General features: G+C 45.4%; 1 protein-coding gene across 1 annotated transcript in view; it reads right to left on the bottom strand.

The window, feature by feature from the left end:
- MRPS5 (mitochondrial ribosomal protein S5) overlaps nt 1–13,081 on the bottom strand; it is a 263,692-nt gene that overhangs the window by 20,006 nt on the left and 230,605 nt on the right. Inside the window, exon 9 of the mRNA XM_073628058.1 lies at nt 12,568–12,630. Within this exon, the coding sequence (XP_073484159.1) occupies nt 12,568–12,630 (63 nt within the window). The remainder of the gene's footprint in view (nt 1–12,567; nt 12,631–13,081) is intronic.

Raw genomic sequence — 13,081 nt, 5'->3', positions numbered from 1 at the left:
TATGTCAAACACCCACCAAGCCATTTCATGTGGCCTTCACACTTCTCCTGCAGCTGCGACACCTCTCCTCATCTCCGCCCCACCTTGTCTTAGCAGTTGGCAGCAGAGAGCATGACAGAACTCCTCCACCAGATCATGTCCTTCTCTGCGCAGCCACAGCACCCCCTCTTCTCCTCCTCCCCTGGTCTCAGCATTCAGCAGCTGACTCCAGCCCTCCTCTGGTCCTCCATCCGACCCTGCACTTTCTGCTTCACAGCTCTACCCCCAGCTTCTTCCCAGAAAAAGCACTGTGATGCAAGGGATGGGGGGGGACTCTTGGCTTCTAACGGTGGGGGGCTCTTGACATCTGATGTAAGGAGAGGTGGGGGCTCCGGATATCTAGTCTTACAGATACAACTGTGCCTTTGAGGGCAACCATAATGCTGATGTGGCCCCTGATGAAATTTGACGAGTGAGTTTGACACCCCTGCTCAAGAGGAAGGTTAGAACCCCTATCAGCTTTATACAGGTATTGAAATTTCTCTTCCGTTTTCAGATTTTTCCTTACATCCTGTCTAGCAAAACCATTATCTCCAGTAGAGAGACTGACAGCAAATCTCCTAAATGGGACCCCTGATAGCAGCAAAAACGAAACAGGGGTTCTAATCCTTCCCGACTAAACAAAACAGAAAAAACGTCTGTCTGGAAAAAGACCAAGAACATTTCAATCGGAAATTCACTAATAAAAAGTGGAAAATCATTATAATCACATCAATTAGTTGCTATGATGTGTTCTGCTTTTGTTTTTCAGGGTGCTAAAATTTGATTGGTTTTGGGTTACTTCCCAATTTTGCTCTGCACTGCTTTCTATAAATGATCCTCAGTGGAATCAATACCACTCATCCTTAGTAACCAAACAATTCTGATATTTACGGGACTTACCTAGAAGAAAAAGACTTATCACCGATAAATACAGTCATTTCAACGCCTTTGATGTCTGTAATTTACTTTGATATTTTGTGGCTTTCCAAAATAACATGTTATTATGGCGAAAAAAAACCCAAACAAAACAGACCCAGAGCGTTCTGCAGTTCTTTTACAGCATTTGATACCTTGTCACTAAACCTGTAACCAGTGCCGGGTAAATGAGAGCGCCTGCCCCTTGCTTTTTTCACTTTGGCAGCACAAATGATCCTACAGATTTTATGTCTAGAAGAGCAATGTTGGCATTAAATTATAGTTCAAATTGCAAGAACACAGAGTTCCCAACAGCCCACCAAAAAAAAGAAAAACAAAAAAAAAAGCCTACAGGAACGATTTAAAGAAAGGAAACTGGAGTCCAGTGAGCTAAATTAAACATTTCAGCCATCTAGTAAATTAAAGTGTGATGAATAGCCTTTTAAAGATCATTCAAATGAAAATGTGTACCAAGTTTGTTCTCCTTGCTGCAGCAGGGAAATCAATATATTCTTCACCAGTAAAAATGACTCGTGGTACTTCTAGTTTGTTTTTCAATTATAGTTTAGAAGAAAAAGAAGAATATTAGTGCAGGATAGCGTGCCCTGCTATAATAGAATTTTTCCTGTTACGACAGGCAGAATTGCTTTACAGGCCAAAGCTCTTCATCCACAAGATTAGCATTTTACTTTATCACTATATTGTGATTAGGGATGAGCTTCGTGTTCGAGTCGAACCCATGTTCGACTCGAACATCGGCTGTTCGATCGTTCGCCGAATTGCGAACGTTATGGGCCGTTCGCGCTAAATTCGTGTGGCGCGTCACGGCCCATAATTCACTGCGGCATCGCAGTGCATTGCTGGCTGATGATTGGCCAAGCATGCACTATGACCCGCATGCTTGGCCAATCACAGCGCCGTCAGTAGAGAGAGCTGTAATTGGCCAAAGCCAGGGTGGCTTTGGCCAATTATGGCTCAGGGGATTTAGTACACACCCCACACTATATAAGGCCGCCTGCACGGCGGCCCTGTGTAGTGTGTGTTCCGGTGTGCTGAGAGATAGAGAGAGAGAGAGAGAGACAGTGTCATTTGATTTGAGTTAGATAGATTAGGCAGAACAGTCAGTCAGTTAGCTGCACTTACAGTGTATTGTGTATATATATGCATCCCAGGTGTTGCATATATATATATATACACTGTATTCAGTTTAGCTAGATCCGTTCCTGTTATCTTCTATATAGACTATTTACATTTAATGCAGTGCGTCCTGCTCACAGTGTTCAGCTAGATCCGTTCCTGCTATTTACATTTAGTGCAGTGCGTCCTGCTCACAGTGTTCAGCTAGATCCGTTCCTGTTATCTTCTAGACTATTTACATTTAGTGCAGTGCGTCCTGCTCACAGTGTTCAGCTAGATCCGTTCCTGCAATTTACATTTAGTGCAGTGCGTCCTGCTCACAGTGTTCAGCTAGATCCGTTCCTGCTATTTACATTTAGTGCAGTGCGTCCTGCTCACAGTGTTCAGCTAGATCCGTTCCTGCTATTTACATTTAGTGCAGTGCGTCCTGCTCACAGTGTTCAGCTAGATCCGTTCCTGTTATTTACATTTAGTGCAGTGCGTCCTGCTCACAGTGTTCAGCTAGATCCGTTCCTGCTATTTACATTTAGTGCAGTGCGTCCTGCTCACAGTGTTCAGCTAGATCCGTTCCTGCTATTTACATTTAGTGCAGTGCGTCCTGCTCACAGTGTTCAGCTAGATCCGTTCCTGTTATCTTCTAGACTATTTACATTTAGTGCAGTGCGTCCTGCTCACAGTGTTCAGCTAGATCCGTTCCTGCTATTTACATTTAGTGCAGTGCGTCCTGCTCACAGTGTTCAGCTAGAGCCGTTCCTGCTATTTACATTTAGTGCAGTGCGTCCTGCTCACAGTGTTCAGCTAGATCCGTTCCTGTTATCTTCTAGACTATTTACATTTAGTGCAGTGCGTCCTGCTCACAGTGTTCAGCTAGATCCGTTCCTGCTATTTACATTTAGTGCAGTGCATCCTGCTCACAGTGTTCAGCTAGATCCGTTCCTGTTATCTTCTAGACTATTTACATTTAGTGCAGTGCGTCCTGCTCACAGTGTTCAGCTAGATCCGTTCCTGTTATCTTCTAGACTATTTACATTTAGTGCAGTGCGTCCTGCTCACAGTGTTCAGCTAGATCCGTTCCTGTTATCTTCTAGACTATTTACATTTAGTGCAGTGCGTCCTGCTCACAGTGTTCAGCTAGATCCGTTCCTGTTATCTTCTAGACTATTTACATTTAGTGCAGTGCGTCCTGCTCACAGTGTTCAGCTAGATCCGTTCCTGTTAAATTCCTACTGACAGGCAGGCTTGTCTGGTTACAGTATATAAAGCTACCTGAAGAAAATTACAGGTGTTCTATTTGATCCTATTAGTACCACGGTCAGGCAGCTAGACTATTTACATTTAGTACAGTGCGTCCTGCTCACAGTGTTCAGCTAGATCCGTTCCTGTTATCTTCCTACTGACAGGCAGGCTTGTCTGGTTACAGTATATAAAGCTACCTGAAGAAAATTACAGGTGTTCTATTTGATCCTATTAGTACCACGGTCAGGCAGCTAGACTATTTACATTTAGTACAGTGCGTCCTGCTCACAGTGTACAGCTAGATCCGTTCCTGTTATCTTCCTACTGACAGGCAGGCTTGTCTGGTTACAGTATATAAAGCTACCTGAAGAAAATTACAGGTGTTCTATTTGATCCTATTAGTACCACGGTCAGGCAGCTAGACTATTTACATTTAGTACAGTGCGTCCTGCTCACAGTGTTCAGCTAGATCCGTTCCTGTTATCTTCCTACTGACAGGCAGGCTTGTCTGGTTACAGTATATAAAGCTACTTGAAGAAAATTACAGGTGTTCTATCCCAGCTTAGTGCAGCTACAGGCCATTAGTATGTCTGGAAGGCCAAGAAGGAGAGGCAGACAGTCACAAGCCAATAAGAGAGGGCAAGCAGGCTCTGTGTCTAGTGCTGGTCGTGGAGACGGTGCATCCTCATCAGCACGTGGCCATGGGACACGCTTGGCCTTTTTTTCGGCAGCTGGCCGTGTTGAGCCGCAACATGCGGAAGACTTGGTCGAGTGGATGACCAAGCCGTCCTCATCCTCCTCATCCTCTCTCACCCATGCCCAGGGTGCTTTGTCTGGCAAAGCAGCGGCCTCTTCCCTCAGCTCAATGTCATCAGTGACTCCTTCCCTAGCTCCACCATGTCCTCATGAGGATTCCCTCGAACTGTTTGACCACAGTGTTGGGTACATGCTCCAGGAGGATGCCCAGCGTTTGGAAGGCTCTGATGACGATACTGAGCTCGATGAAGGCAGTAACATGAGCACGGACAGAGGGGGTGCCCAAGAAGGACAGCAATCTGGCAGTCATGCTCCCCCTGCTGCAGCATACTGCCAGGTTTGCTCCAGTGATGAGGAGGGAGGGGATGATGAGGTCACTGACTCAACGTGGGTGCCTGATAGGAGAGAGGAGGAGGAGGAGGAGGAGGAGGAGGAGGCGGCGGCACATCACCAACGAGGCAGGATGCCCTCCAGGGGCCAGCCTAAGGGCAGCACATTGACTGCATCACACCCCAAAGCTCCACATGTGCAGGGCGCTGCAGTCTCTGCGCGTTATTCAAAAAGTTCTTTGGTGTGGGCCTTTTTTGAGACGAGTGCATCAGATTGCACCGCTGCTATTTGCAACATATGTCTCAAGCGTATCTCGCGTGGCCAAAACATCTCCCGCTTGGGTACCACATGCTTGACCAGACATATGTTGACCTGCCATGCAGTTCGTTGGCAAGCGTATCTAAAAGACCCACACCAAAGAACAAAGAGGATCTCTCCTTCCTCCTCATCAGATGAGATTTCCAACCCCACTAGACCTTCAGTCCTCTCTGAGACCTGCAGTGAGAGGAATGAAGGTGTAGAATTAGGTGTGTCACAGCCAAGTACTTGTGGGCAATCTGCTTTTGGTACACCGACGTCAGATTGTACCAGGCAAATTTCCCTGCCCCAGCTGCTGCACCGCCGAAAGAAGTTTGCTCCCAGCCATCCACATGCCCAGCGGTTGAATGCTAGCTTGGCAAAATTGCTAGCACTTCAACTGCTGCCTTTTCAGTTGGTAGACTCTGCCCCCTTCCGTGAGTTTGTGGAATGTGCGGTTCCTCAGTGGCAGGTACCCAAACGCCACTTTTTCTCACGGAAGGCGATTCCGGCTCTCTACCGGCATGTGGAAGGCAATGTCCATGCCTCGCTGGACAGGGCGGTCAGCGGTAAGGTGCATATTACCGCTGACTCATGGTCCAGCAGGCATGGACAGGGACGTTACCTAAGTTTCACGGCGCATTGGGTGACTCTGCTGGCAGCTGGGAAGGATGCAGGACAAGGTGCAGTAGTGTTGGAGGTTGTTCCGCCACCACGCCTCCAAAATGCTGATTGTGACACACCTCTCTCCTCCACCCCCTCCTCTTCTTCTTCCTCCATGGCCTCTTCCTCGGAACCAGCGGTGCTCCGTAGGCGTTCAAGGGGCTACGCAAGTACGCAGGCCAAAAGATGCCATGCGGTGCTTGAGCTGGTGTGCTTGGGGGACAGGAGCCACACTGGGGCAGAGGTTCTGTCAGCTCTGCAGGGGCAGGTTCAGAGGTGGTTGACGCCACGCCAACTTAAGGCAGGAATGGTGGTTTGCGACAATGGCACCAACCTCCTCTCTGCCCTCCGACAGGGACAAATGACCCATGTGCCCTGTTTGGCTCACGTCCTTAACTTGGTGGTGCAGCGGTTCTTGGGCAGGTACCCGGGCTTACAGGATGTCCTGAGGCAGGCCAGGAAAGTCTGTGTGCATTTCCGCCGGTCATATAATGCCAGTGCTCGGCTGACGGACCTCCAAAAGGAGTTTAACCTGCCCAAGAACCGCCTAATCTGTGACATGCCCACCAGGTGGAACTCAACGTTGGCCATGCTGCAGCGGCTGCACACGCAGCAGAGGGCCATCAATGAGTACCTGTGCGATTATGGCACCAGGACAGGGTCAGGGGAGCTTGGTTTTTTTTCCCCACGCCAGTGGGCCATGATCAGGGATGCATGCACTGTCCTGTCACCATTCGAGGAGGCCACGAGGATGGTGAGCAGTGACAGTGCATGCATCAGTGACACTGTCCCCCTTGTCCACCTGTTGGAGCACACGCTGCGTGGAATAATGGACAGGGCACTTGAGGCAGAACAGAGGCAGGAAGAGGAGGACTTCCTTAGCTCTCAAGGCCCCCTTTATCCAGACAGTGTTCCTGCGTGCCCGCCGATCACACAGGAAGAGGACGAGGAGGAAGAGGAGGAGGAGGAAGATTGTGTCAGTATGGAGGTGGAGCCTGGCACTCAGCATCAGCAGCAGTCTTTAAGGGATCAGTCCCAAGAAACACATGGACTTGTACGTGGCTGGGAGGAGGTGGCTGCGGACCATGTCGTTCTTAGTGACCCAGAGGACTCCGGACCGAATGCCTCAGCAAACCTACGCTGCATGGCCTCCCTGATCCTGCAAAGCCTGCGTAAGGATCCTCGTATTCGTGGTATCAAGGAGAAGGACCAATACTGGCTGGCAACCCTCCTTGATCCACGTTACAAGGGTAAGGTTGCGGACCTTATCTTGCCATCGCAGAGGGAGCAGAGGATGAAACATCTTCGGGAGGCCTTGCAGAAAGGTCTGTGCAACGCGTTCCCAGAGACTGGGAGGTTACAAACTCCTGTTTCTGGACAACGTGTTGCTGAGGCTTCGGTCAGTCAAAGAAGGAGTGGTGGAGAAGGTGGCCGTCTGACCGATGCGTTCAGACAATTTTTTGGTCCGCAGCCCCAAGGTATGATCGGTTCCAGCAACCATCGCCAGCGTCTGTTTTACATGGTGCAGGAATACCTAGGGGCAAGATCAGACTTGGACACCTTTCCCACCGAAAATCCTCTGGGTTACTGGGTCTTGAGGATGGATCACTGGCCAGAGCTTGCACAGTATGCAATTGAGCTACTGGCCTGTCCTGCATCCAGCGTTCTTTCGGAACGCACATTCAGTGCTGCTGGAGGCGTGGTAACCGATCACAGGGTGCGTCTGTCCACCGACTCGGTCGATCGGCTGACCTTCATAAAAATGAATGAGTCTTGGATCACCACCAGCTACCAAGCACCTGATGCTGATGTAACCGAATAATTTTTTTTGAAATCTCAGATCCCTTCAAAGACTGCCTATGCTGATGCTGAGTGACTATCCCTGAGTAATTATCCTCTTCCTCCTCAATCATCACGCTGATAGCTTGTAAGAACATTTTTGGTTCTGGGCGCCACCACCAGTGCCTAAGGCACAATTTTTCAGCCCCTGTTTAACAGGGGCGTGTAATTACAATTTTTGATGTAATACTTTGCAGCAGGGCTCGTTCCTGCATTCCAACTAGAGTGTCTGTGAGGGGTTGCAGTGTTGTGGCACCAGCACCAGTGCCTAAGGCCCAATTTTTCTGCCCCTGTCTAACAGGGTCGTGTAATTACAATTTTTGATGCAATACTTTGCAGCAGGGCTCGTTCCTGCGTTCCAACTAGAGTGTCTGTGAGGGGTTGCAGTGTTGTGGCACCAGCACCAGTGCCTAAGGCCCAATTTTTCTGCCCCTGTCTAACAGGGGCGTGTAATTACAATTTTTGAAGCAATACTTTGCAGCAGGGCTCATTCCTGCGTTCCAACTAGAGTGTCTGTGAGGGGTTGCAGTGTTGTGGCACCAGCACCAGTGCCTAAGGCCTAATTTTTCAGCTCCTGTTCAACAGGGGCATGTAATTACAATTCTTGATCTAATATTTCACAGCAGGGCCCTGTGAGGGCTTACAGTGTTGTGGCCACAGCAACACCTAAGGCCCAAATTTCTGCTGAGTATATAGGGCAGGACCCTACTTTCAAACATCTAACTTACAAACGACTCCTATTTGCAAACGGAAGGAGACAACAGGAAGTGAGATGAAATCTACCCCTAGGAAGGGAAATTCTCTCCTGTAAGAGTTAATATGGGAAAACAATTTCTCCTTTCCACTGATGCTTTCCAATCCTTGTTCCACAAAAAAACCCAAATTTTCAAAAAACATTTTTCATTGGGACAAAAAAGTGAGGTGAAATCTTCTGAAGAGGAGGAAAGACAGCAAAACAAATGTCACAGGGGTGATAACCCTTAGAAAAGATTTTTTGGCTGGAGCTAAACACGTTAAAAATGTTCAAAATTACAAACAGATTCTACTTAACAACAAACCTACAGTCCCTGTCTTGTTTGCACCGCCTGTATACTGCTGTTCAGAGTATATAGGGCCTGGTGGCCCCACACCTTTCCTTATTTTAATTTGGGTGCGGGGTTCCCCTTAATATCCATACAAGACCCAAAGGGCCTGGTAATGGACTGGGGGGTACCCATGCCGTTTGTCTCACTGATTTTCATCCATATTGCCATGACCCGACATGACATTAAACCCGCAAGCAGTTTTAAATGAGATTTTTTCCTTTAAAAATGACATTTGGTGCAGGGACTGTTCTAAACATGGGAAACACGCGTCACTTTACAGGCATACTATAGACACCCCCCAGGTACGATATTTAAAGGAATATTTCACTTTTTTTTTTTTTACTTTAAGCATCATTAAAATCACTGCTCCCGAAAAAACGGCCGTTTTTAAAAGTTTTTTTTGCATTGATACATGTCCCCTGGGGTAGGACCCGGGTCCCCAAACCCTTTTTAGGACAATACCATGCAAATTAGCCTTTAAAATGAGCACTTTTGATTTCGAACGTTCGAGTCCCATAGACGTCAATGGGGTTCTAACGTTCGTGCGAACTTTCGGTCCGTTCGCGGGTTCTGGTGCGAACCGAACCGGGGGGTGTTCGGCTCATCCCTAATTGTGATCAACACAAATTTTACTCAGGTTAAACTGGATATTACTAGTTAAAAAAAGTGAGATTTCTGATTGACAGCCCACCAGATTTGTCCTTTAAAGCTGACCTCCCATTTATCCTAGCACCAGATGGAATCTTAAGGGTGGATAGATCCTTTATCAGTTATAAAATAGTTAAGGAATAATAAATAAGTAGGGTTACAAGATGATATAAGCATAAGTATGTATATAATTTGCAGTAAGGGCTAGTTTACACTTACTTCAAAACATGGCTTCAGACACGCTTTGTTAAAGCTCTCTGAACGTCAGTCAAAGCTCATGTCACTAAATAAAATGGTTAGCTTACAGTCCTGTTTACACCTTGCTTTTGCTTGGTGCTTTGATGAGGCTTTGGTGGGGCTTCAGTTGGGCTTCGATGAGCCTTTGGTGGGGCTTCAAGCAAGCTTTGCCATAGACTTTTATGGAGGCTTTGAAGACGCTTTGAAGCACCACTAAAGCTACATGGGGTATAATTTTTGAAGCAAAGCCGGAGCAAAGCAAAAGCAAGGTGTAAATAGGACTGTAAGCTAACCATTTTATTTAGTGAAATGGGCTTTGACTGGCATTCAGAGAGCTTTAACAAAGCCTGTCCGAAGCCTTATTTTGAAGCAAGTGTAAACTAGCTGTTAATATGTGTTGAAGCCGAAGCAAGTGTAAATTAGCCCTCACATTTGGGAGCTTGATATTTTATATAGAGTAACAAAGGGAGGGGGAAGATAAACAAAGACAGAAAAAAGGACTAGGTGCCTATAGGACCAGATGCAATAATACATGCAGATTAAAGATATACAGTTGTGCTCATAAGATTACATACCCTGGCAGAATTTATGATTTCTTGGCCATTTTTCAGAGATAATGAATTATAAAACAAAAACTTTTCTTTCACTCATGGTTAGTTTGGCTGAAGCCATTTGTTATCAATCAACCGTGTTTACTCTTTAAATCATAATGACAACAGAATCTACCTAAATGACCCTGATCAAAAGTTTACATACCCCAGTTCTTAATGCCGTGTATTGGCCCCTTTAACATCAATGACAGCTTGAAGTCTTTTGTGGTATTTGTGGATGAGACTCTTTATCTTCTCAGATGATAAAGCTACCTATTCCTCTTGGCAAAAAGCCTCCAGTTCCTGTAAATTCTTGGGCTGTCTTGCATGAACTGCATGTTTGAGATCTCCCCAGAGTGGCTCAATGATAATAACGTCAGGAGACTGAGATGGCCACTCCAGAACCTTCACTTTATTCTGCTGTAGCCAATGACAGGTCTACTTGGCCTTGTGTTTTGGATCATTGTCATGTTGGAATGTCCAAGTATGTCCTACGCGCAGCTTCCTGGCTGATGAATGCAAATGTTCCTCCAGTATTTTTTGATAACATACTGCATTCATCTTGCCCACAATTTTGACCAAATTTCCTATGCCTTTGTAGCACACACATCCCCAAAGCATCATCAATCCACCTCCGTACCTTTCATCATAGGTCTTGTTGACTCCTCTTCAAATGTAACGTTTATGGTTGTGGCCAAAAAGCTCAATTTTGGTCTCATCACTTGAAATGACTTTGTGCCAGAAGGTTTGAGGCTTGTCTCTGTGCTGTTTGGCATATTGTAAGCAGGATACTTTGTGGCATTTGCGTAGTAATGGCTTTTCTTCTGGTGATTCGACCATGCAGCCTATCTTTCCTCCTTATTGTGCATCTTGAAACAGCCACACCACATGTTTTCAGAGAGTCCTGTATTTCACCTGAAGTTATTTGTGGGTTTTTCTTTGCATCCCAAACAATTTTCCTAGCAGTTTTGGCTGAAATTTTAGTTGGTCTACCCGACCGTGGTTTGGTTTCAACAGAACCCCTAATTTTCCACTTCTTGATTAGAGTTTGAACACTGCTGATTGGCATTCTCAATTCCTTGGATATCTTTTTATATCCCTTTCCTGTTTTATACAGTTCAACTACCTTTTCCTGAAGATCCTTTGACAATTATTTTGCTTTCCCTATGACTCAGAATCTAGAAACGTCAGTGCAGCACTGGATGAAAGATGCAAGGATCTGTCAGGAGTCCAGAAACTCATTGAGCTTTTATACACACACACACTAATTACAAGCAAACAGATTACAGGTGAGGATGGTTACCTTTAATAGCCATTCAAACCCTTTGTGTCAACTTGTGTGCATGCTATTAGTCCAAAATCACCAGGGTATGTAAACTTTTCAGGGATCAGGGTCATTTGGGTAGTTACTGTTATCATTATTATTTAAAAAGAGTAAACACAGTTGATTGATAATAAATGACTTCAGCCAAACACTAACCATGAGTGAAAGAAATGTTTTTCTGTTATCATTCATATTCTCTGAAAAATGTCCAAGAAATCAGATTTTCTGTCAGGGTATGTAAACTTATGAGCACAACTGCATAAGTATTTGTGTACTTAATAGGAATAACATGCCGGGCTCATTTCTTCTCCTTTTTTTTGTTATTTGTAAATTGAATTTTTGATTTTTAAGACTTGTAATTGAAACAAAATGTTAATAAACAGATGAAATGAAAAAAAAAAAAGCTGATCTCCGCTTCCCACATCGCCAACTAATCAGTGAGTTAGTTTGGAAAAGAAAATGCCCTAAATACTCACCTAATGTCCATGCCACTCCCTGGTGACGTGTACACTTCCTATTGGTTCCCCAGTAGCAGAGAAATAACGCCAGGAAGAGGTGACCAGTTGATAGGCATATAATAAGCACATTAAAAACTAATCGGTGTGAAAGGGCCCTAAGGGCTGGTCATACAGGCATCTCATAAAATTCTAATGACAGCCACATGGTGTGAGACAATGGACTGCCTCGCACTGCACTGATAAAAAGAACTGCATGCACAGCACCTCAACACAGTGGTGTGAACCGGGCATATAGGAGACAATGCATTTTGCTTTGTTCATGCAGTGTAATAGCCACCCAATGCAGGCCCACTGCATCTGATGTGAATCTACCCTAAGTGTTAGGTCTTATGTTTAGGTACCAGTTTCACACTTTGGGGAATTTTTCCATTTCAATATGATTGCAGCCCTGAAAGCTGAACACCCAAAAACTGATAACTGTGGGCCTTCTATAAAAACAAGAAAATAACAAAATTATGATTCTTAAAGTGGAGTTCCACCCCCCCCCCCCCAAAAAAAAGTAATTTATGTGCATAAAAAAAAAAAAAAACATTTGGAGAACATTTTTTTTTTTACTCACCACTAAATGCCTGTTGCTATGGGGTCCCTCGTAGTCTGTCTTCTTCAGCGCCTGGGCTTTTGACGTCACTTCCCTTAGCGCAGGAAGGAAGATCAGCTCTGCCCCTTCCCTCTTGTCAATCATCTAGGACACATCACATGTCCCAGATGATTGCGCGGCCAATCACGGCACGCGGCGCCGCTCGGGCATGCGCAGTGGGTGCCCGGCTGTGGGTTCACAGTTACAATGCCGGCGCCGCCAAGCGGAGGGGGAGACGAGCGGGGCTTCAATCCCCTGCATCGCTGGACGCTGGGACAGGTACGTGTCCCATTATTAAATGTCAGCAGCTGCAGTATTTGTAGCTGCTGACTTTTAATTTGTTTTTTTTAAGCGGAACTCCTCTTTAAAAAACAAAAACAAAAAAATCACTTACCTGAGTTTTGTTTCTTTATTTTGATTGTTGTTCTCTTAAATTTTGTTGTGATGTCGTGGAATACTAAAAAAAAAAAGCATAAAAGGGAAACTGTTGTTAACCTTATTACCACCATACAAAGCATACTAAAGGAAACATTTTGGACAATATGCACTAGTAATGAAATTACTTCAGCAAGAAATACAAAAAACATTATATTCTAAACTAAAATTTCACATGCCATTGTAACTAAAGACTAAATATATTTATGGCATCTACAGACATAAAATGCCACTTACCTGATCTTGCTGTTTTTTGGGCCACAATCTCATATTTAAGTGTACCTGCAGACATGGGTTGTCCTACACATCTCTTAGGAAACAGCAATTGTACAGATTGGAAAATCTTGTCCTATCTCTTTTATTCCCATGCTGGAGGTTCTGCAAGTGCCGTCGCCTTACCTCTGAATTGGCATCACTAAGAAAGCTTGTATATACCAAGAGTTCACACATTTATGCCATCACTGGAAGATGCA

Source organism: Aquarana catesbeiana, linkage group LG04 (assembly GCF_042186555.1).
Source record: "Aquarana catesbeiana isolate 2022-GZ linkage group LG04, ASM4218655v1, whole genome shotgun sequence".
Taxonomy (NCBI): Eukaryota; Metazoa; Chordata; class Amphibia; order Anura; family Ranidae; genus Aquarana; species Aquarana catesbeiana.
The sequence above is the reverse complement of the archived record's forward strand: the minus strand, read 5'-3'. Positions and strand labels throughout refer to the sequence as shown.